At 39.5% G+C, this 24,285-nt stretch overlaps 2 protein-coding genes across 6 annotated transcripts in view; both read left to right on the forward strand.

The window, feature by feature from the left end:
- RAD54B (RAD54 homolog B) overlaps positions 1–24,285 on the forward strand; it is a 63,561-nt gene that overhangs the window by 13,786 nt on the left and 25,490 nt on the right. Inside the window, exon 1 of one of the 5 annotated variants that reach the window (XM_077187884.1) lies at positions 19,455–19,542. The exons of the other annotated variants lie outside the window; for them this stretch is intronic. Coding sequence (XP_077043999.1) covers positions 19,530–19,542 — 13 coding nt within the window. The 5' untranslated portion in view covers positions 19,455–19,529. Of the gene's footprint in view, positions 1–19,454; positions 19,543–24,285 lie in introns of those variants that run through there. 5 annotated transcript variants of the gene reach the window in all.
- FSBP (fibrinogen silencer binding protein) lies at positions 3,707–14,586 on the forward strand. Its single transcript, XM_054632504.2, has 2 exons — positions 3,707–4,731; positions 8,988–14,586. Exons 1-2 carry the CDS (start codon positions 4,361–4,363, stop codon positions 9,511–9,513), a joined length of 897 nt encoding a protein of 298 aa, XP_054488479.1. The 5' UTR covers positions 3,707–4,360; the 3' UTR covers positions 9,514–14,586.

The raw sequence follows: 24,285 nt of genomic DNA on the forward strand, positions 1-24,285 counted from the left end.
GGAGAGATTCTTCCTCAGTTCTGTGTGACAAAAGATCCTCCCTCTCCCTTCAAAATGTTCCCCTGATTTAAGACATTCTCCTTTTCAGGGTGTTCTGTCTTATAAGGTGTCTAAATTTACATGGGCCACTTGATGCAGTTAGTGGCTGTGATACAAACTTATCACTTGTAAAATTTGTGGCCATTGAGCTCTTTCAGCAATCCACAGTGATTTGGCTACTTTAATTCCTGACTGTATCATAGCTGTGATTCATTCCTCTCAATAGTTCTCCAGGATGCACTGTTTGTATCATTTTCTGGTATTAATTCTAGACTTTTTCACAGCAAAATCAGAAGGTATAGAAGGCAGTGAAGTGATGTAAGGGATGCATATATGTTTATTTTTTTCAGTGGTAGGCAGAATTTCTCTCCTGCTACCTGTGGTTTGATGTTCCTTCAGTTGTGGTAATACAAGTCTTTAGGAATATGGTTTGCAATTCACCCTACAACGATCCAAATAGAGTCTGAAGAAGCTTTTTCAATATATTTCTTTTTGTGAGTTATTTGTTCTGTGGCATACTGGATTAGGGAACTGCTGGTGATTAAAACTAACCCAGCTCAGAAAAAAATGATTAATATGAGTTGTCCAGGTTTGTGAGTGCTCATATCAGCACAGTTAAGGGGCAGGAACATGACACAGTTGGGGGGAGGCAGAAATTACTGTTTTGACAATGTACCACATCTATGTTGACTTAAACCAATTATTAAATTCACATTAAATTCTTATGCTTGCAAAATAAATAGATTATTCTGTAGCTAAATCATCTTGCTGAACTGGCTGTGCACTGTGTTGCATAAATGCAAGTGTTGGTGGAAGGTGTAGGATGAAGGGTGGATTGTGGCAACATCTTTGGTTTTGGTAATTGTCTTGGAGCTACACCTGCTGTTTTAGCTTGAAGATGTCTATATGTATCGGTAATATCCAGGCTTTTCACATTCTGTGATTTCTTATCCAAGTGCTGATATAACCTTAGGCTGATGAGCAGAACTATTTTAAAATGGGAAAAAAATAGGAAGGAAAAAAAATCTTGGTTGGCAGCCAGCTTAATTTTTTACAAGGGTTATTTTACACTCATGCAGAATAATATGTAATTCAGTCATTTTATCAGGCTTTTGCTCAAAAGAAAACTTTATAGAAGTATTTTGCTATAATTACATTAGTGTGGAAACTTAGTTTCTCTAGCAACATTAGGCACTAAGGTAATAAAGTAATACAAGTTTAGATAAGTCTAATATTGGGAGTTGCTGTATCTGGTACCCCACTATAGAGGAGACTGCTGCAGCTCCTTGTGGCCAGAACAACAAGGGTGTATCTTTAAGAGGCACATGTGCACACTATCTGTGTATATACAGACAGAATCAAAAAGTTCAGCACTCACGCAAATACAGGCAGCTTCAATGGCCTCATCCTTTCCATTCACTAGCTGACTATGAAGAAAGCTTGTTTCTGGCAAATGCTTATGTACACAACATGGATCCTCCAGCAAGAGGCCTTAAATTCTTACTGTGCTCAGTTACTGGTCCCTGGATCCCCATGTCTCCCAGCTGACAGGCAAACATGCATTGGGTCTCTGGTAGCTGCTCTGACCTGGCCCCAGGTGTCCTGGTGTCCCTCCAGTAGCCAAATCTCAGATCTTCTGGTCTCTGCAGCATCTGGCCCAGACTCATGGTTGCTTGGCTCCCAAGCCTTCTGCATGGCTGTTCTGGTTGGGGTTTGCCCGAGGTCACACACTGGCACAGCTATCCAGGCTGGGTGCCTGGGCTCCAGCCTCTGCCTTCTGGTGACTCTGGGCCCCTGCCACCCGCGGTGGTACAGCTCCAGCTGCTGGCATCTGTGTTTCTGTACATGGTCACACCCAATCGAGATTTTCCCTCACCGAGGAAAACAGTTACAAATGTAGTTTAACAAGCAGATAGGACAATCTGCAGTGCTCAGGCCCAGGGCATGGCTGAACCATCACACTGGGCAGCCACCTGCTTACATACACCTGGCCCCTGGTAGCCCTTTCCCCCCCCTCCCCATATCCTCCTATGCTTGTTCTTTCCCAAACCACTTTCATGGTTCACTGTCCCTTGTGTTGCCTTCAGTTCTTCCTCTAAATATCCTGTACTGCCTTCTGCAATCCCCAGATACTCTTTCTGGCATCTCACAATGAGTCCCATACCCAGCGGGCAGTAACCCCCTCCCTAGGTCTGTGAGGTGGTCTAGAGAGCCTCTCCTGTGGACTCTGGGTCTCTCTCGCCCCTGGGGCCTGGGAGCAGCTGGACTGAGGGCTTGGTTTCTTTCATTTGGCTTGTTGGGGTTCCTCTGCCCCACACTGTTCATTTGTGCTCTTTGAGTCTGTGGGGAGGAGCCTTTAATCACAGACTTATTTTTGTCTTAAAAAGTCAAGAGTCCGGGTGGGCACTGCACAACTGCTTAACAGTGGAGGGTGCAGCATAGGCTCACCTGTGACTCCTCAATGCTGATACTGCCAGAGTCTGAACTATGTGAAGCACATCCAATTTTTGTTCAGTTACTGAAGAACAACTAAGAACATAAATTAAAAAAACCCCAAAACTCTAACCACCAGCTTTATATTCTTAATATTAGTAAAGTGCAATGGGAGGAGAAATAGGAAAGGATTAGGTGTTTATAAGTAATGGTTTTCATACAGTGCTTCTAACCACAAGAGTATTTTGTTTCTCAAATTTAAGTGTAATAGGCTTCAGACTATAAAATGCTTTATTTAATCTTGGCTTGAAAGCAATGCCAGCGAAGTGGACTGGTCACAATTTTGTTAGGTGGTACTGACAAGCCAAGTCTTAGAAATGGTTCCAAAAGTGCTTGTTATTCTAAATGCTAATTGATTTTTAGCAGTTAAAAGTCTCCCTTTGTTTAGTGTGAATTTCTTGTTTTGAATGCGGCTTGTGTCTGCTTTGGGATTTTTCCCCTTAGAGCAAACAAGTTTATACCTAGATCTTTATAGCCTTAGGATATTTCAAGCTATAATTATTTCTCTTTCCTTCCCCCTGCTTCTAGGCTCCCTTGTTTTCAAGGCTGGACATGTTAAGCTTAGGAAGCTGTTGCCACTATCTCAAGTGGTGTTTGTTTCCACCCTCCGGACGCTTTCAGTGGAGTACGTCATTTTTCAAACTTAGTTTTTGCTTTTTGTACTTGAGAACACCTTTCCTTCTATCTACTGTGTTTTCTCTTTTTCCAATTTGTTGCTTTAGTTTAGACCACAGAAATTTAAAGCCTTGCATGCGTTTTTATGTGAAGGCTTGCTTTAAGGTGATACGTTGTTGAGCAAACATTAGGAATGGAGGCACATCTTGTTAATAAAAATCAGATTTTTTTTTTTTATCCTGGAAAAACGCCTGGATAAATATAATAAAAGTCAGTTGTTTGCTGGTGGATATTATGAAAACCCCAGTATCCACACGCTGTAACGCACTCGGTAATCTGTCACGGCCGCGGGCAGCCCCAGCCCTTGCGGGGCCGGCTCGCAGCCCCGGCCGCAGGGCGAAGCCGGGGTTCGCCCGGGAGCCGCCTCAGGGCCGGCGCGGCGGCGCTCGGGGCCCGCTCGCACCGAGGCGTTCGCGCCGCTCCTCCGGCGCCGGAGCTCGGCCGGGGAGCGCAGCGGGCTCTTTAAGAAGCCCCCGTGCCGGTGGCTGTCGCCGGCTGCCAAGTGCGGGAGAAGCCGAGCTTTGCGGCGAAGCCCGAGCGTAACCAGCCGGCTGGGGGAGATGCCGCCCCGCAGTGACTGACAGCAGGACCAGCTCTATGCAAATGGCGCCGGGGGCTCTGCCGGGGCTCTCTCTCTCCACACGCGCCGCCGCCTCTCGCCTCCCGCTCCCCGTAACGCGCCCTGCCTCGCACAAAGCAATTGTTGCTTTTTTGGAGGGGACGTCGTTACACGTAAAATCATCTCCAGCACGGTTTCAGTTTGAGATTGTGTGAGGGAGCTGGGAGATGTGTCAGAGCTTGTTACTCCAGCTAAATTAGGTAATTTTTAGCTGGGTAACGTGCTAATCTTTAAACCTTTATGTTTTTAAATCCTGCATATGTCTGGTCTCTTCATACAAAAGTGTATTTTGCTTGTTTCTTCTCGCCTTCTTCAGTCTGAAGCCTTATGTAGGTCAGGCTTGGCTTAAGCAGATTTCCTGAACCTGCGTCAGCTTAAGCTGAAGGAATTTTAATAAACCCTCCCTTGTAGGCGTGGGCCTAAATGAGACTAGCCTAGTTAAGCCTGATCTTTTTCTGTTTGTGAAAAAGAGCTGAGCAGAGCTAGGGACTGCATGGTGGCTCCAGGAACGGCTTCCTTAATTCAAAGATAACAATGGTTGGGAAGGCCAGATCTTCTAATTTTACCTTATCTGAAAAGCTTGATTTGCTAAAACTCGTGAAGCCGTATGTTAAAATTCTCGAGGAACATACCAATAAGCATTCTGTAATAGTGGAAAAAAACAAATGCTGGGATATTATAGCTGATAACTACAATGCCATCGGAGTAGATCGCCCTCCTCGTACTGCACAGGGCCTGCGCACGCTGTACAAGAGGCTCAAAGAATATGCCAAACAGGAGCTATTGCAGCAAAAGGAGACTCACTCAGATTGTAAAAGCAGCATTTCCGAGCCAACCAAGAAAGTTGTGGAAATGATTCCACAGATTTCCAATGTGTGTTTAAGAGACAGGAGCGGTGTTCAAAGGTGAGACAATTCTTTTTATTTTGTTACTGAATGAAAATTATGGCGCCTCCTATCTACTTTGTAATGCTTTTGCTTGTGCTCAGGCTCCTAAAGGAAGTGTTTATCAGAGAAAATTCCCAATTGGGAAACAATGACAAAAATAATACTGCTGTTGTTTTATGAGAACCTTTATGTTGACTTAGCATTGCATTCATTTTTTTCAGCTCTTTCAAAGCTTGTTTCAGAGTCTTTGTCATACTCTGGAAAGTGAGGGTTAAGAGAGAATCAAAGAGAAATAGTAGCTCCAACCTCTACCCCTCCCCTACCTTTTAATAGGCAGATTATCCAAACACTGGCAAAGTGATGGCTATTCTCCTCCATTTAAGGTAATACTGCAGTCATTTTGCAACATATGAAACTGTTACCAGTTTATGTAGGATTTTTAATAAAGTTAGTTCATAGAGCCAAGAAATCTTATTCACCTTTTTTCTCTCATTTACTTTTGTGTTTGCATGTTATGTTTTAGCTAATCCCGAACCTTTAAAGAAAAAAAAAATTGATTCTCCACACTGCAGTGCCTTTGTGAGTGCAAATGTTTTTTTAAATTATACTTTTCTGTACTGACGATGGTTCCCTGAAGCTGGAGCAAAGCTAATTGCAGTCTAAACTCCGAGCAGTTTTGTGTCATATGTGAGGTAGTTTAAATACAGAGAGAAACTGAGAGGTACAGCACTAGAAGTTTTCTTTTTTTTTTTTTTGTAAGGTTTCTTTTTTTTACTGCTCAGTAAAGTGAGACACACTGTCTAGATTTGAGCCAGACATAATACAGGCAGGCACTGTGCAAGCTTTCTCCCACAGCTGGCTAATGCCCCTCATATCTGACTTGCAACACTCTGCTGGTTCTGTATTGGTCCTTGAGGGATCAAAAAATGCCTGGGTCGGATTTTGGTTCCTCCAGATACAAAAACTAAGCTAGGGAGTGGGGGAGGGAAGTCAAATAACTCCCCAGCAACCTTGAGAAAGCTCTGATTTTTCTTATTTTCCCAAGCAGATTAATGGGAAGCGAACTTTCCATATTTTAATCAGATATACTGATAGTGAGTGCAGCAGCGTAACGCTCTAAGAAAAGCTGGCATGCGCACACTCGCTGAATTGGATTCATGGTGCCACTGGTTGAACTGAATGGTAACAATTGTCTAAATCCCAACATGCCAGATGCTCTAAAAATATTCTGTTGTGGGTCCTTTGCGTAAAGAAGTCTAAAGCAACTGGACTGTGCTGCTGCTCCTGATGAATGCCCCTGGAGGAACCATTCCAAAGAATTCTCTGGAACAAAATGAGGCTTTTAATTGCGCTAATAAAGGTTGCAGTGTCTTGACTACCAACTTTTGTAAGGAGGGGGAAAAAAACCATAGTGTGAGAACTTTAGTTTGTAGATCGGCTTATAAAAAGCACTGACGCTGTTAGTGAATGATTAAGAGCTAATGATCTCCATAGTTTGTCTCCTGTAATTTAAACAATTTTTGCAGTTTTTTATGGGTCTGGGAACACTGACTTGATTACTGCTTACCCAAAATGGTTGTTCCTAGGAACAGCCACTACACTGTGGGCTGAAGGAAAAGAACATAATTTACAAGATTATTTTTTTCCCTGCCCAAATACATAATTATTTGATAGTTCTCTGAGTTGCATTTTACTCTAATTTTATAAACCCAGTGTTGGGTTTTAACTCACCAGGATATGACTTAGGTTTTGGAGGAGGGAAATATGACTTCTAACGAGCCCAAATTCTTAATCGCACCTTTAAGGAATTTCTAGCTTGCTGTGATTAAATGAAACCTGGTGAATCATGGGTGCCTGCAGGCTTATAAACACCATGCCCCAATTGTGGTAACTGTTGTTTGTCTTTCTTTCAGTCAAGTTGTCAGAAACAACATTAGTAACCACCATACAGGCAGCTCTTTTGTTTCTCAATTCCTTCTTTCTCTCTTTGCTGTCTAATTGTTTTCCACTTAAGAGGCTGACTAAGGGAAAAAAAAAAAAAACAAGCCTCATCAGAGTTACCTGAAGATCTGGTAATTTTTCTAGTTCTGTGTGGATTACACTATTAAGAGCTGGATTTTTTTCCACTGTTTAGAGGCTTTAGTCTATGCTACACAAAATCTCACCTTTCTTTCTTCTATTTAACCTCTCTTACTTTCTCTTTCTGCTCTCTCTCCATTTCCTTTTGTCAGAATGACCTGCTTCTCCTGCTGGTTGTTTCCACTTTTCTCAGGCTAGAAGCTGGCCAGGAGCCAGCAAATAAGAAGGAGAGAAGCTTTATTAGAAGCTGTTGTTGTGGAAAGGGGGAAAACTCAGAATTACACTCAGCACAGGGGAAAACAAGTGAAAATTTGTGTGCAGGATAATGCTTCCTATGCTGAGAGGACTAAAACAATGTGAGAAAGAAGCATGTAGGAAAAAGTGAGGCTTTGTGGCGTGAGGTAGAAGGGAGTAAGGTGATATAATTGATTCTCTATAGGCAGCTCAGGTAACAGTCAATAGAATTAAGCTTATCTTGGTTTTTTCTTCAGGGTATTAATGAAAGGTCAGTTTTCAATACCTGCTTCAGATGGACAGTAGTTTTTAAAGAATTTTAAGATTAAATAGTTTGTGTGGTTGACAGGCTTTATTTTTGGAAAATATATTGCTCTGACCCTCATGGGCCTTTTTGCAACTGAGTATTGAGCAACTTTCATGCTTTTATTATAGAAAATGCATTTTCATGTTAATGGATGGCAGGCTAGGTCAGGGTCCTTCAGAAAATGCAACTATGATTGCTTATTTCTTTTAAACCCAGAGTTTTGAAGACCATGGGAGAACCAGAAGTTAGGATCATGCTACCTTTTCATTAAGGAGGTAGTGCATTTATGTGAGAACAGGATGTCTAAATTACATTTCTTCTTTGCTTCTGGGAATTTGAACCTACATCTCTTACTAACCAGGATGGTGTTTTAATAATCAGATAGTTTCTCAGTGTATGGCTTGAAGGGCTCTGAAGGCATTTTAAGTTGTAGAAAAACTCCATTGCTCACCCCCAGATTTAAGATGGCAACTCAAGTCCTCCAGGATTGAGGAGCATCTGTGAACGTTACGTTCATCATGGATCTACTTGCTGCCTTTGACTGCTAGCAGCAGTTTTTGAAGGGTTCAGAAATGTTTTGAGTCTGCAAGCACCAGTTACAGCCTCTGTTTTAGACAGTCCTGGCCATGAGAGTGCACTGACTTGGCTGTCAATCCCAAGTTAATATATTCGTGTTCCCATGTAACTCTATACTGCCATCCCAGTCATGCTGCAAATATTCTTTGTAGATCTGTACAGTAATAGATCAAGAAGCTGATCTGGCTTAAAAAAGCATTACCTGAATAAAGGAGTGATGTGCAGAAGTGTAGGGTTTCAAACACAACTGATGGTAGACAAGTGTCAGGAACAGCTTGAGCCATTATTATCATCAAAGCCAAAGCAATGCCAAATCATGATTTGAGATGCTGCTGACTCAGGGACTTACACAAAGACAGATGAGTCAAGTGGGTGTTGTTCTTTAAAAAAGAAATGCACAGAACTATAGCCTGTTCTTAATGGAAACATTTCTGTGTCTTGAAGCTTCAGAAGAAATATTAAGATGGACGATTCAAAGAGAATGAGCAAGGATTAGCTTGGTTCCCAAATCTACTAGCAAGGGTTGTCTTTTAGGCTCTGGTTTCTTTTCCCAAGGCTCTTTGTGTAATTTTATTTAGTGATTATTTTATGTTGAAAAAAACCCCTAAATACTTGGGTGCATGAATCAGAAACAGAGCACATTAAAACAGGGGGAGACAAATAAATTTGGAAGATGGGAATGTTTCTGCCATAGTTCACTCCATCTAAATTAATGTCCTTTTAAAATCGCCTTTTACATTATATAAACATTTTCCTCTCTTACTTGCATGACTTGGTGCTTTTTTTTTTTTAATATAGTTTCATGTGTCATTAATAGCCCTTCTTGCTTCTTCAGTGTCAGAGGGGCCTACCAGACGAGGTCTCTATTTTCTGTACTGCCTTTAGAGCAATAAAATCTGAGTAAGACAGGGCTGTGTCTGTGTGGTAGAAAGAGGGGCACAAGTGGTGTTCAGGTAATGGAATAGAGTGCTGGGCATAGATAGCAGAGTAGTATTCACATGAAGCTTTGGTTACTTACAGCTATGCCTTTTAAAATAGTTTTTAATGGATTATTTAAATATGATTTTGTGTGTTCTAGTGCTAGTATCGATAAAGAAACAATTGCTGGTACCAGTTCACCACAGGCAATGTTGGATCACCATCCTGCGACAGTCATGATGGACTTGCAGTCAGAAGAGGATGTCAAACCTCCTCCTTCTCTGATTATAGACTCACAGCAAAATGAGAACTTAGAACAAGAGGAAGAACACCAGCTGGTGCATATTATGGAAAGGTCTCCTTCAACATCAGTGTCTTCAGTTGATATGAGAGTGATGATGTCTCCTTCCCCTGTACCAAGAAGAGATGAGTTTTTTAGGCTTGAGGTTGGAGAACGCTTTAGACCAATGTGTGGTTATGACCCACAGATGTTACAAATGCTGAAAGAGGAGCATCAAATAATATTAGAAAACCAAAGAAAAATTGGTCTTTATGTCCAAGAAAAAAGGGATGGTTTGAAAAGAAAGCAGCAATTGGAAGAAGAACTGTTGCGAACAAAAATCAAAGTAGAGAAGCTGAAGGCAATACGACTACGCCGTGATCTGCCAGAATACAGCAATATCTAAATATTTTATTACTTCTGTCATATTCTTTGAAATACTTAATAATAAATGCAAAATTGTTTCTTATGTTAATATGGATGAATCAAAACCTGGGCTTGAGACATGAAAGCATATGTTGTTTAAGTACCATAGAAAAATACCTTGTGTGGGTTTGAATGCTCCAACTCTTCTGGTCTAAAGTATAGTCAAATCCATGTTTAAGTGTTTAGATTGATAAAAATCCAAACTTTAAAAACATTTCCACTTACCTCTAGAGTTTTGATGAGCTAATGGAAATTTAATTCAGTTCTTGTTAAAAATTTTGGTCATATACATTATTTTTTCAAATAATCACCTTTAATATCTTAATGAAGTTGCAGGTAAATAAATGCATATAAGAAGGAGAAATAAGAGGCCATGTTTAAATGTTTTATTCTTTTTAATTTGGTAAATCTTATTACAGTAGTGACGTTTTGCTGATATATCAGCTTGGAAAACAAAATTACTGGATTGTTATATTTTTTTAATGTTCAGTAGACGGTTGAATAAATGCACATCTTTTTAAAAGTTGATACTTTTTAATTGTTTCCAGTGGAGAAGTGTTTCCATAGGATGTTATCAAAATAGAGACAATGAATGCAACACTTGGTTTTTAAAACTGCATGCATGTGTAATTTGTGTGTACAGTTACCATGATTGTGTATTCAGTTATAGTAATTATACTGGTGATCAACCACATAAATATCTACTTTGCTCATTTGCATGCATAATTACTGCAGTGCATGTGCAACCAAGACAGTTGCAGGTGCCTTTGATCAATATCACTATGACTATAAGCTACTGAAATAAAATAGTTTCTGTATGTAAGTAACATGTGACTTGAAATCAACAGCAGATTGTGTTATTCTGGGTCCCTTTTATAGATCCTGTTGTTCCCATCTTTCGATTAGTTTCAAATAAAAAGCCCCAAATGAAAACAAAATTGATTCTTCTGTCTGTCCTGGTAGCAGCTGTTTCCTCTGTAGTTATGATCAACTTTAATAACTGGAAGAAAAATACATGAAAAATATCAGTCCCAGATGATTAATTTCTTCATAATTCTTAGTCTCCTGCCTGTTGTGAATGGATCCACAGCTGCCTTAGACCTCTGGCTCCTTATTCCCTGTAACAATACTTTCCCCTTCCTCTAACCTTTATAGCAAGAAAAGGAAATGAAGGACAGCATCAAGGAAAAAAGACAGAACAAAGGAAATAAAATTCCTCTGATGCCTGCCATCTCAGAGGGCCCCAACAACAAAATGAACAAAAGCAATAGGAAGGAGACTATTTCTTCCTTGCTCCTGTCATCACTGTTTTCCCAAATTGGTTTCTTTCTCCACTCCCACAAACCTCTGCATGCAAGCTTGGGGCAGTGGTCTGCATCAGCAGACTCTCAGTGAGGTAAGCCTCACACCTTGCTGGTCTTCTGAATAAATCAGATACCACAGGGGTAGGTACTTACTGAAAACTGAAGACTGGAAGCATGTAAGCATAGTTGAGGAGCTAATGGAGCTTAAAGAATTGTAGTTAAATTTTGTGATATAATAATCTTGACTGTCACTGCCCAGGATAACTTTAATAAATTTCAGGTAGGAAAAATAAAGGGAAGCGAGTCTTTTATTTACTGAGGAAAACTATAGAACAGTGAAAACAGGTGTTGACAATCTGGAGTTCCTCAAAACTTTTTCAGTTGTTTTCTTGAGAAGAGAGTACTGTAAGTGTTCTGGGAATTTTTGTGTGTACTGAAAACGATGATGCCTGGATAAGTGGCCTTTGTTCCAGTACAGTCCTTGGCTTTCTGCTGTGTTTCTTACTTCAAGGACATTGATCTGTTTTTGTGTAGCTGGAAACGCTTCAAGGAGATACTCACTTCTCTGAGTTTACAAGAATCAAAATGCTGGCTTTACTAAATAAATATAGATTTTATTTGTTCTGCTTCTCAGAAATGGGAAACAGCACTAAATTACCTGCCTTGTCTTGTAATTTGGAAATGTCTGATCTTATCCTTTCAGTTGAAAATCAGAATTCTGGTTTCTAGTGGTAAGGAATTAATTCTAGTTTCTTTTCTTCTATATTATGCAAATGAGCAAGTTTTTAAGAGTTCATAAAATAATTCCCATATGGCTCATTGTCTTGCAGTGGTTTTGAATTATAGGTATTCTTGACACTGGCCATCAAAATGCTCTGGAGACTTCAGGATGTTTTCTTCTGATGCTATATGAAGAGGTGACTTCCAGGGTTTCTACTAGCATGGTATTTTTATTTCAAGGACTAGAACTAGAGGAGTTTTCAGTCTTGGAAAGCTTATAGTCTCTTCTCAACTGGCAGGCAAAGTAGTTGCAAAAATAGGACCCTGCATAGAGCAAAGTCTCCCTTGTGTTCTTGATGTTGGAAGGGGAAGGATGCAAATGAGTGAAGAAATAAAATGCACTGTCCCCTTATAGTTGGTGTTCTTCCATGTTTCATTGTTCTGACTTTGTGTCACTTGTTAGTGGAAGACTTTTGTTCTTATCTGCAAGCAGCACCTTTAGTTCAGAGATCCCATGCTTCTCATTTGCTGTGTTCTCAGTTTTGTTTCTTTTGACTTTTGGGAAGCTTAGGAAAGGGGGAGAGATCTCTTGAGTGCCCATGGAGCTCGCTCCTTCCTTTACAAGTGAGATGATTATTTCCTTTCATTAGAGAAGTGTTTCCTCCTTCAGTGCCATTATACTGCCCTCTCAGTTCAGTGTGGTGCTGACTGTATCTTATACCTCTCTATGTTGGTGGATTTGCATTTCTTTCCCACTCCACATCTGCTTTGCAGTATCAGGTTGTCTTTCTGAGTCAGACTTCTCACTTCTCCGTGCCTGTTCCTGTTTTTTTTTCATGTATTTCTAATGCTGGGTACATGCACCACAGCTGTGGCTGGTCCTTCTGGACCATGAAGTGCTATGAATTTTTACTGTTCCAGCAAATGATACTGTGCTAGCATGTGTGAAAGGGATGGAAGGAAGCCCTTCCCTCCTTCACCCTCATTCTTATCCTCTTACTCCCTTTGCTACATCTGGCAGTGCCATTCCCTGTCTGCATGTTTATAATGTACAGAGTACAAGCAGAGTAATTTTAGGCAAGGACAAATTTCTACCATATGTTCATGTCCTTCTACTAAGATAACTGCAATAAACAGGCTGTAGGAGTAACTTAATTCCAAACATCTAATGGATTTATGTTTAGGATTAGAATAAAAAATTGTACCTATGATAACTTTGTGATAATTGTGATAGCATCTTGTGTAATTTCATCCATCCAAGTAACTGGTTAGCAATCAGTCTATAATTTCATTGCTGCTACCTAATTATCTTGCTGTTTTTGTTCCTGCTTCCCCCTGTAAGCTTCTGATTCCTGTGGAATGCTTGCCTAAGATGAGAATTCTTATCAGGTAAAAATGGTGAGAGAGAACACTCCAAGACTGCAAGAGATTGCTTGTAGCTAATTGCAATTGTCATACCCCTGTTTTCTAATATTTTCTACTTAACTAGCTTAAATTTATTTCTTTAATTTATACTTCTACACATTTTCTGACTTGGCATTCTCCCCCCCCAATTAAAACTTGAGCTTGCATACTGTCTTCTTTGGGCAAACTTGTGCTCACTAGATTTCCGATAGTCAAAGCCATTTACTTCATTACAATTAAATGATAGTTGTTTCTGAGTGGGAGGAAGAAACAAGAAATTATGCTACCCAGGCTGCCTGGCTAAGGTGTCTTTTAAAATTTCCTATGTCTTTTTTTAAAGTGCTTTAAGATGCTTCCATGTCAATTTCAACTTCACTAAAAAAGTAAAACAGTAACTCAAGAAGATGACAAAGTGTTGTTTTCCTAAGATGTTGATTACTTTTCCATTTTGCTTATGAAAATAAAAAGAGGCCTCTAAAAAGAACACTTTTAGCATTAAAATGCATTAAATATAGCTTCTCAGTGTGTATACCTAACAAGGAAGGCCATTATTCTGTTTTCAATATCCAGGTCTTAAATAATTTAAGAAATCTTACTGCCTGTGTCTTAGAGTAAAAAAAAAAAAAGTGCTGTTTACAGTAGTTAAAATCATGTCTGTTAGCTGTCTGTGTAATACAGGACTAAATTTCAATCATTCTGTGACCTCTGTTTCTGTGTTTTATCTCTTGCTAAAACCAAAAGTATTTGCCTTGGTGTCAACCTGTGTGTAGTGATCCTTGCTCTTGAATGGCATCCAATTTGTCTGGGTAAAGTTTTTCTCCAGCTAAAGATGCAGTTTCCTGAAGTTCCATTGAATGCTAACTAACAAAATGTGGATTCTTCCTTGTAAAACCTACAGTTGTTCAGTGGTAAAATAGATAGCTGAAAACCTTGCTTTTGATTTGTGTGTGTGGGGAGGTGGATGAGGGTCAGAGAACCCAAGGAGAGCTCAGCCATCTGTAGGCATTGGCATTCCCCACTGCCCCTGCCTTTCTTCCATGCTATGGGATTTTCATTCTGTTTTATCCCAGTGATTGCACAGAATCATTTGTTGATCCATCCAAATATCTCTTCAGTATAACACCTTGTTTGACTCTGTATTACTCACACAAGAAGAATATAATATAATTTCAATTGAATACTTAATCAGCAGTTACTCCATATAATTTATGATTTCTGTTTGCTCTTTAACAAAACTGCAGACTTGGAAAATGCTGCTGATTTTTTTTTTGTATTTTATACATGCAATTATATATTTTTTGAAAAGGAGTCATTGTTTCCTGGCCATTCCCTTTTGGCTCTTGATTTTCATTTATAGTTAGGCACAATAACTAGCATAATTTGACATAAATATAATGGAAAAACAATTCCACTGGTTTACATTGCCCCTCCAGATTTGGTTGACTTCAGAGCCCAGTGTGGTTAGGGCTGTCATTTTGTTTACAGTATTCTGTGTTGCCATTTGCTTGCTTTGCGTGTTGTTGAAAGAGTCTTGTCTGTATTGCTAATACTTTCTCAAAATATGTACATTTTCAAAGTTTGGAACTTTCTACATGCTTGAAATAAGTAAACCAGCTTATAAATGACTGTTTTTTTTTTTTTTTTTTACTTTTTTCTAGCTTTCATTTAGCAGAAGCACTTAGACAAAGTGTTTATCTAGTTTGGGGATGGGGAGAAGGGATGTTGGACTGCCTGTGGTTAGTTGCTACAATATTGTTTGTCCTACATTGCATCACATAACAACCTGCAGTAGTGTCGAGTTTTATTTGTTGTTAATCACTGAATATGTCATGTGAAAGAAGTAATACATCATAACTCAGCAGCAGTTTGCAGATACATTTTCCATAGGCCACTTGCCATTCTAATATGGCATTTGTTTCAGGCTGCACTGTAAGCCACCCCCGACAAAATTGAATTGTAAGCTCTGCAGGTTTCACCCAAGTAATGTCTGCACTGCTTTGCACTGTGAGGAGGCTTTGGCAGAAGGTTGTACATGACAAGATGACCTTAGTAGCATTAACTGGCAGTTTGGCCAAGCCACTTTATGCTGTTAACTCCTCTCAGGCTAGAGTGTGTGTGTTCTATATATGTGTTTGTTGATGACTCATCTTTTTCCTGTGAAGCAAATTGCAGGGAGAATACTCTGTTTAGCATATATTGAATTTTTCTCATCTTTCCTTTGTAGCGTTCCAGTTTCCCTGTGCTTTTGAAAAAGTACTTGAAACTTGGCATCAAGCTGGTCTTTGGGCATTCATATAAAACCTCACTCAAGTTTGTCTTAATTTGTAAGTCATTAACAAACACAGAAGGTGGTCATTTTCGGAACAAGTTTTTTACACTTTGGATGTAGTCCATAACAACTGATTCTTAGGAATCAGGCCTGTCTAGCCTGAGCACATTGCACTCTTGAGAGTGGATCAGGGAGTTCTCAGCTCTGAACACCTTGAGTGAAAGCAAGAAAATGTGTCTGTAGTTCTGCCAATAATGGGACAGACAGCCTCAGTGAGGGAGCCATTTGTTTAGGTCCAGAGAGTTGCAGATGACAACAAGGATCTCAAGTACATGTGCCTTTCTTTTGGGGCAGTAAAGATTTCAGAGCTGTTGGTCTGTCCAGCTGGATGGGTAATGGCCCAGCTCTTTTGCAAAAAGATCAGCAATAGCCTGGAAAATACGGATTGTAGCTCTGTGATTCAGAGTGCTGCATAGTGTGTGTGCAGAAAAGGCTGGACTAAGTTCATTTAGGGAACTTAGCCTTTGCTGTTAGTTATAATTATTTCTGCTAGATAAAATATATTCCTTTCAGAATAGTTTTTGTTATGTAACTAACTATATGTGCTAATTTGCTGTACTTGAGTTTTGAAAATACACAATTCCTAAGTGAACTTCTGAGATGGCACTAAAGATGTTTTTCAGCAGTGCAGAACTTAAATCTACTCAGAAAGTTTCAGATACTTTAACTCTGAAGATCTAGTGGGCATCTCTAAAGCTTGTTTTCAAAGAAAATAGAGATAAATTTAATCTTTTTCTAAATCTCATGCTTCTCTCATGAGCGTGCCCATGCACTTATGTTTGTAGGCACTCATATACCCAATGAGATACACATGGGGCAGTTGGTAAGAAGAGCTGCACGTGCTGCAGAGGCTTTCCAGTGACACCAAGAGTCAAAGCAGTCCTTTGGGAATAGCAAGTAGAGCTGGGCTGCTGATGGAAAGCTGCCACATCTCCATGTCTTCTAGCGTTTCCTTATATAAGTGGTCAGCTCGGGACCAAAAATAGGCAGGGTTGACATAAAGTAGGGTCTGTTAAAGGCATCACGAATTTAAGGCTTCCTGCATGGAATCATCTTATTAATTGCATTGGAATTTCAATGCAGTTTAAATTGTATTCAGTTTTCTTACATCTAGAGCCAACAAAGGCAGCACAGTAAACACCTTGTATCTCCACAGTGATGAATTTCTTCTGTTCCCTCCTTCATTTTCCTGGTGCTATTTTGCTTTCCTAGTAAGAATTACAACTAAAGCTCTAGGTTTTTGTGTTTGGGCCATAAATATTACTTTTCTGCTTGAACTACTGAATGGATTACATTTATGTAAATCAAAGTTATGTAACTTGATTTGGAAAGATTACTTTTTCCCTTTCCAAATATTTCGTCAGCCACTCTGCAAGTAATCATTGCTGCATAACACATGAAAGTTCTAAAAAATATGACTCATCCTTTGTGTGCCTCTTCACAGGGTAATGTCATAAATTTTAAACAGTCCTGTTTAAATAATTTAGGACAGGAATATGTTGGGTTTCATGCTTGTGACAGTGGGCATAAGTTTTATTGATTACTTGTATTTGAAGGACTCTTTACTACAATCCAGGAAAATCAAAGATGGCCATTAACAAACACAAACAGGACATTAAAAGTGTTTTTACTTCCAGTATGTGCAAAACCAGATGTTAATATGCAGGATATGTAATCTTAATAAATCCCTTTCTGCCTGCTTGCTTTTTCTTACTGATCTGTCTTTGCATTTCAGAAACAGAGATTTTGTACAGTACAGAAATAGTTCTCTAATAGTTTTCAAAAAAAAAATGACAGAAGTAATAAGAAATACTTAAGAGAATGCCAAACCACATATTTTCAAAGTACCACATACGGGTCTAGCTGAATATCTTCCATTTACACTTAAACACAAAAGGATGAACACTTACATCTCTGCAAACTGCTTCCAAAAATGACTGCTTTTTGAGAAGGCTACAATTAGCCTGTGATTGTGTAATAGTCTATTAACTATTTTCTAATAATGTGGGGGTTTTGGTAATTTAAATATTTGGAATATTTTCATATCACATTTACACTCTAATTTATTGCAATAACATTCAATATTTACAGAACCCAAGAATAAATTTTGCTTTCGGGTCTCATTTCTGCATTTATTTTTTGAAGTAAAAACCCCTTTACTTGACAAATTAATCAAAACAACTTTCAGTGTGGATGGCAACATTAAGAAGTATAGTAAACAGTCGATTTGGATGGCATTTGACTGGTTCCAATGTTTTACTGAGCTGATCTGGCTCACTGCACCGAATGATGCCTGCAGCCTTTCAGAATTCTCAATGATGCTGCTTTTTCCTTTGATAATAGGACTTGCACATCTATTTCTGTAGACCTGACAGAAGCTTTCAGCTTAGTTCATTAAATTTTTACAGTGAAAGCTGGAGTCAGTTGGATTTTTAGACAGCTGAGAGGTTTAGGAAGAATAGTTTTCTGCCATGGAGCTGTAATTTTAAAAGTATGTGCTCTCCATCCTCCCTCCTCTACAGCTGATACCCTTAAGAGGTAAATATTTCATTAAATGGCGATGAGAGGATTGTTCCTACAGGTTTGAATTAAGTACATCTACCAGCTCTGTTATTGTATATAGAAGGCTCCTATTTGAAAATAAAGGTTACTACTCAAGTGTTCAAAAACTCATAAATAACACAACCTGAACCCAGTTTTCACGTTCTGTTGGGTATCACCATTAGGTACATGATTAAGGATTGTATTTCTGTGGGCTTCCTTGCCAGTTCACAGAATGGACTGGGTCAACTCAGTGAGTCACTATTCAGTATTTTCTTTCCACCTCTTTGTTCAGTTATAGAGCTACGCCTTGTTCTCAGCACATTTTTCAAACTATTTTGAATTATTTAGCTAATTTTTTTTTCCCTCTGGTGCTCATTGTGATAGTATCTGAGTGCCTACGAGATGTAATTGCGTTTCACAACATCCTTGTGAGACAAAAGTTGATGCAACCTCCACTTTCTAGGAGATAAAGTGCGAGTTGAGGCAGAGAGAAAAACACCAAAAGGCTCTACTTTTATGGATGGTGCAGACTGAATCATGGAGGACTGCATTGTCCCAGTGCTTTAGGATACTGTACAGTTAATCTTTCCCAACCACAACTTCCAGTTACACCCATGAGTGTTCACTATTAATACAAATGAGACTGAATCATAACTCAGGTGCTCAAACAAATATTTTTTGCTGAAAGTTGGGGTTAAATGACTTTCTTTACATCACAGAGAAACTCCAGAAAGCATGCAAGCAAAGTCCAGTCCTTTAAGGCATTATTCATTATCTAACCACAAGATTTGACTATCTGTCCTTGCAGCCTTGTCCATCCCACACCTTTGCAATTTAAAATAAAGCAGTGCAGGGATGGCAGAGACAACAGCAGCCTTTTTTCCTACCACTGTTCCTGCTTTTCCAGCAGTTCTCTGCACTGAATGAACAAGAGGTCCCATGGCACTGTAGTGCAGCATGCTTTCTCTGAAGACTTTATCATGGATACTTATGCACAGTGAGGCAGATCAGATCACTGGAACACCTTATTTTTGACATCTTCAAACTTTGCTTGACTTCACAGCCTTAGAACTATTCACTTGATGAAGATGGGTCATAGGAGTTGTGGGCAGATGGGTAGCATAGTTTCTTACCATAAGGTTGTTAATCTTTTGGGTTTTGGAGCAAATTAACATTTCTAAAAAGATTATTCCATATAAGTTGGTATTTTCATCTATGTAAGACAGGGTTGAAAACCTTATCTTTCCCCTTTAAAGTAATAAATCAAATTACTGCAGTAAGACGTCACTGAATTCAGTGTACACCATTAATATCAAGGCATGCAGTGGTTTGCCCAGTGAGTTTTGCCCAAGGTTGATGACAGCAAAGAAATTGAAAGACCGAAAATTTTTTGTGTTGAAGGGCAGAAGGTACTGAGGGGACTTCAGGGAAAGTGATATGATGATTCAAGCTCTAGCTCCTGCTTTGCCTATGTGGACTTGTCCACTAAAAGATATTTGTCTGATTCTGGTCTTCTGCTGGTCCTAAAGTCAGAATTGATTTGGGTTTGTCTTCCAGGGAATGATCTGTGAAATGGATCCGGTTCGGGAGCTTAATTACCTCCATCTCTTACATTGCATCTAAACTTTCCATTGCAGCCCTATTCCTATTCCCAAAGGAGCAGCTACCAAACCTGAGTCTGCCCTGTTTACCAGGATGTTGTGTTTATGTGAGTGCCCTTCATGTCTTTGTGCAGTCAGTGCCCTTCTGTGCCCAACTGCTTGCCATTTTTTATGTGACAATACCATGTTGTCTTTAGTTGGTTTCTTCTGTTGTCATTTTCCACTTCTATTTTCCCTGTCATTGCCTAATCAGCTCCTGTTCTCATTTTTTCCTCCCAAGTTGTCCTGTGATTTCCCTCAGTGTTTTCCAGCTGTACATATTCTAGTGAATCTTGCATTTTGAGGGTCAGAGATGAGATGCAGTAAGTTTTTGGGGTTTTTTTTGCACCACCTCCTATGCAGGAAATTCCAACTCTCTCTGGTCCTTGACTTTTATACTGGACCCCAATCCCAGTCTGCCTGAGTGGTTCTCCCTAACCATCTTCCTAACATATCCTGTTGTTTTCTTACTCTTTTACTCCCTGTCTGGTTTCTAGCCTTTCCCTGCATGCTCTGCTTCCAGCTTAGACTTCCAGTCTTTTACCCAGTTGCCAATTTTCCACTGGTTCAACCTCAGCATTCCTTTCCAGCAATAGTCTTTCTTGTTTTCAGGCTTCATCTCCAAAATTGCTTTTCCTTGTAGCTGGTCTGTGTCCCTTCTGCCATCCTTACTTGTTTGGTGTCAGGAGGGGGGAAGATGTTCTGAAAGAGAGGGCTGTGGAAAAATTCCCCAGTGGAATTGTGGAAGAAACTCAACTTTGGTCTGAGCAGTGAAAGCTGTGACTACAGAGAAACCTGTTCTCAGCCTCAGTTAGAGCATGTCCAGTGTGTAATCCTCAAGAAATTAAGCTGTGGATACTGTACAAACTGCATTTATTTCTAAGAGATTTTAGCTTTCAGGAATGGAAAAAGTTTTAGCTTAGCAAAAAAAAAAAGTGTTATCTCCTCCACAGATTTTTAGATTCATTGCCAGAGCATTGAGTTAGTAGAGCTTCTAAAAGAAATAAGAGTTCATTGTGGCTAAGACTGGATTCATCTGTGATTTTTTTTCTTATAAACAGTGATTTTTCTTTCACTGCCAGTTTTTATGAACATTGTGCATGTGTGTGAATATGTGTGCTTAAACTGAGACAGCTAGCATGGAAGATGTACTATGGACTTATGGAGGCCTGGCAAAATTATTAGCTATGAAGACCTGGCAAAGTTATTAGCTTTGTAAAATAAAATCTACTAAAGGAAATCCCCATAGTATTGCATGGTCAGGAATCTAGAGGCTAGTTTGATTGGCATTTCAGATAATTAAGAGACTTTGAAACAGAAGTTTAAAAATATTATTTATTTTTTATCATTTGCATTTTTCTTTAAAAATAATTTTGAATTTAGAACAATGATATGTTGTCCAAAGAAAATATTTCTGCTTGAAATATCATTCTTTAGGTGAGCTTGTTATCTATGCTCATACATGAGAAATGAATTACAAATACATTTTGTCTTGGAAAGAGAGGTACAAAGCACTGGCTTGTAATCAAATTACTCTGAAATGTAATCCCAACTGTCATTGATTCCTGTAGGTTTAGGGCAAGCCAGATTGACTCTTACTGTTTGCACTCCTCCTGAGGTCTCACAGAAGTTCCATGGGAAGAGTTATTACATTGTTTTTTCCATCTGGGAGGCACACTGATATACATTTACATGGTAGCATAGTATTAAGTTTATTATTAGACTGAAATAGCTTTGCAAGTGAAAGATAATGCTATCTGACTCATATTTCTTTAAATATGCCTGGGATATCTTCGGAGTGTGTGACATATAGATCTTCCATAGGCAACTAGACATTTAACTGCTATGTAAATGTCTGTTCTCAAAATGTTACAAATTAATTAAGGAACTTTTCAATTACTTCCTCTGCTCAGAAGAAGGAGATGGTGCAGGCTCCATGGAGCAGACTGATAGCACCTGAGCAGTCACTGCAGAGGCTACAGCAGAGCACTGGCATTGAGTTTGGGCTGTGGTTCATTCAAAGCCTCGATCTCCTTTTGCTGCAGTTCAGATTTTTTTATTTGCCTCCCTCCCTTCTTAATTATTCTTTAGTGCTACAGAGTACAACTTGAATCAAAATTGTCCTCTCTAAGCTGTAATTTTTGCATTGTGCCAGTACTTTTGATTGGGAAGATTCAGAGCAGTTGAGGGAAAACTCACCTGTTGTTTCATACCTGCTTATGTCATGGAAGTTCAGGTGTGAAGGTGATGGGTAACACAGGACCCATGGTTTGAAAATCACCCCAACCTAACAGCAGCTGCTACAAAAAAGATGGGCAGCCTCCCAGTCTGCTTGGTCCAAACTGCACATACCCCTTCCCTGTATGGGCTGTAGTGATGGGGTTCATTGGGCTGGCTTTCCTGCAGCTGGTGGATGAGAAGCAGAGCAGGAGAGGGAAGGAAAGGTGAGCTCATGGGCTTTGGCAGCAGCCTGCAGTTGGATGGGGTTAAGGCATCCATTAAACCACACCCAGGCCAAGGTGCCAGTGCCCGGCTCACTGGAGCGTGCCCCTCTGCAGTGCTCCTCAGGGCAACGCTGTGCTTACCGTGCGGAGCCACCGTGCCCTGGAAATGAACGCTGGGCTTACCCTGGGGACTCATTCCTAGTGCAGCTGCTTCCTTGCTGCTTTGGGAGTAACCTAAGGCACTTAATCGATGCATTTGCTCTAAATCCTGCTCATCAGAAACTGGTTAAACTGGTTTGCCATTGGAATGCTCCCCGTCCCCTCTCCTGGATCCCGTCCCGATTTCTGTAAATCATCACCTTCCTGAGGCTGCTGAAACTTTTCCTCGTATCAGCGAGGCTATGGTTTATATCTTGAAACCTAAGCCCTTGTTTTCTCAACCACAGAGAGAAAGCTTTATTTGTGGGAGCTTTTCAAAGCCTTGTTAGCCATGTCTTTAAAGTTCCCAAGCCCTTCCTTTGGGAGGAAAGCCATGGCTCTTGCTGCTGTTTCTTCATGGCTAAGCAAACCTCACTGCCAGGCTGGGCTTTTGGCTGCTTGGGAGAGAAATGAGGGGGCATGATTTCCTGATGTTTCTCATACCACAGGGTATGCATGGTTGCTGTTACTTATTAGTTTCACTCCAAACTGATTAACAGCAGAGCCCAGAAGGTAGAGTTGCAGTTTGTCTTCCAGGGTCTCAGCAAATCCAGCTGTATTTCAGATACTGTCTATTGTCTCTGAGCAGTAAGGTTGAATGCTGTTGAATCCACTGCTCACTGTACCCCTATATTAAACACTGAACTTAGTTCCTGTGCATAACATACCATTCTCATTTCAATTCCTGAAAAGCTCATGACACTGTAGTTACTGAATTTGAATATTCTGCTATTGCACTGGAATAATATTTTAAGTTAAATAGGTGTGAAGCTGAATACGAACAAAACTGATAAGATAAAAAGAAGGTTGAATGCAAGTACCTAATCAGCATTGTTGGTGAACAGGTTTAGGTTTTCTATGCAAGGAAATGATGTGAAAGATAATTTTGAGAGGATATAATTATTTTTACATAGAAATGTTAATAAAAAAAAAACAACCTTACATTTTTATCTGAAAATATACTGTAGTTATTGGCAAAAGGAAGATAATTTCTGTAGCATAGAAACAAATTGTTATTGAATATTTCTGTAAACAGAAGTTATGGTAATTCAGAAGACAAATTGAGGGAAGAAATCTGAACATTGCAGAAGCTATAATTTTTCATTTTCTGCATAGAAACATGGTAGTATTGCATGGAATATTGGTGCCCAGTTTGCTTCTTACTGGGGACAGGATGCTTTGGAAATCTTCAGCAGAAGTCACTATAACAAAAGGCTGTCAATTTCCAACTTTGTTTCTAAATTTTTTGTTTTCTAATTATTTTAAATGAAGCAGGGATAAGAAAAGTTTAAACACTTGTTATTGACTTGAAAGTTAAGCTACTGGTAATTCAGATAATACCATCCAGGATGCCCTGAGTAAAAGAGCAATGACCATAACACAGATCTCAGGGGTCACCAAACTCATGTGGGAGGTCAGTGAAAGAGACAAAGAGGTGGTCATTTGTTTATGGATTGCCATCCTTCAAGAAAGAAGAAGAAAATCCTGCAGTGAAATCTCCAGTTCTTGCAGTAATAGTTTAAAATCTTAATATAAGGAAAGTAGTTGTTGAATAAACTAAGAGAATCAGTTTGAAAAAACAAAAAGAAAACCATCTTGCATTTATTTGTTGAATCAATTTACAATTAGAAGCCAATATAGAATAAAATTAATCTTTTGCAAGGTACAGGTTTCCTCTCTTCCCCTCTCTCTCTTTCACTTCTCTAAATCTTACCACTTGTGATTACTGAAGATCCAATAGAGCCTTTTAACTCTTTTACAGAGCTGCAAGGATTTTTTTGTTACTGTTTGGTTCATTTACCAAGATTCATCTACAAAGAACCCCCTACATTTCACAAAGGGTTACTGTATTCCATATTCTTATCCTTCTGTGAAATGCCAGTATTCAGTAGCTGCTCTGTTATTCCTTGGAGATGGGGACATATCTGCTGCATGAAACTACAGATGTTGGCTAATGCACTGAAGAAACATCTACGTATGGAAAATCCTGTCTGCTGTAGGCATTGTGTCAGCATAGAGTTCTATACAGACAATACAACTTCTGGGCTGTTTTGGAAAGAATATTCAACTAGATAAATACAGCATTTTTCATTTAGATAATACCTTTTTAGTAAACACCAGTCTGAAAAATTGAACTCATTTTAGGCGTGTAACTTAGGAGTATTTTGC

Source organism: Agelaius phoeniceus, chromosome 1 (genome assembly GCF_051311805.1).
Source record: "Agelaius phoeniceus isolate bAgePho1 chromosome 1, bAgePho1.hap1, whole genome shotgun sequence".
Lineage (NCBI taxonomy): Eukaryota > Metazoa > Chordata > Aves > Passeriformes > Icteridae > Agelaius > Agelaius phoeniceus.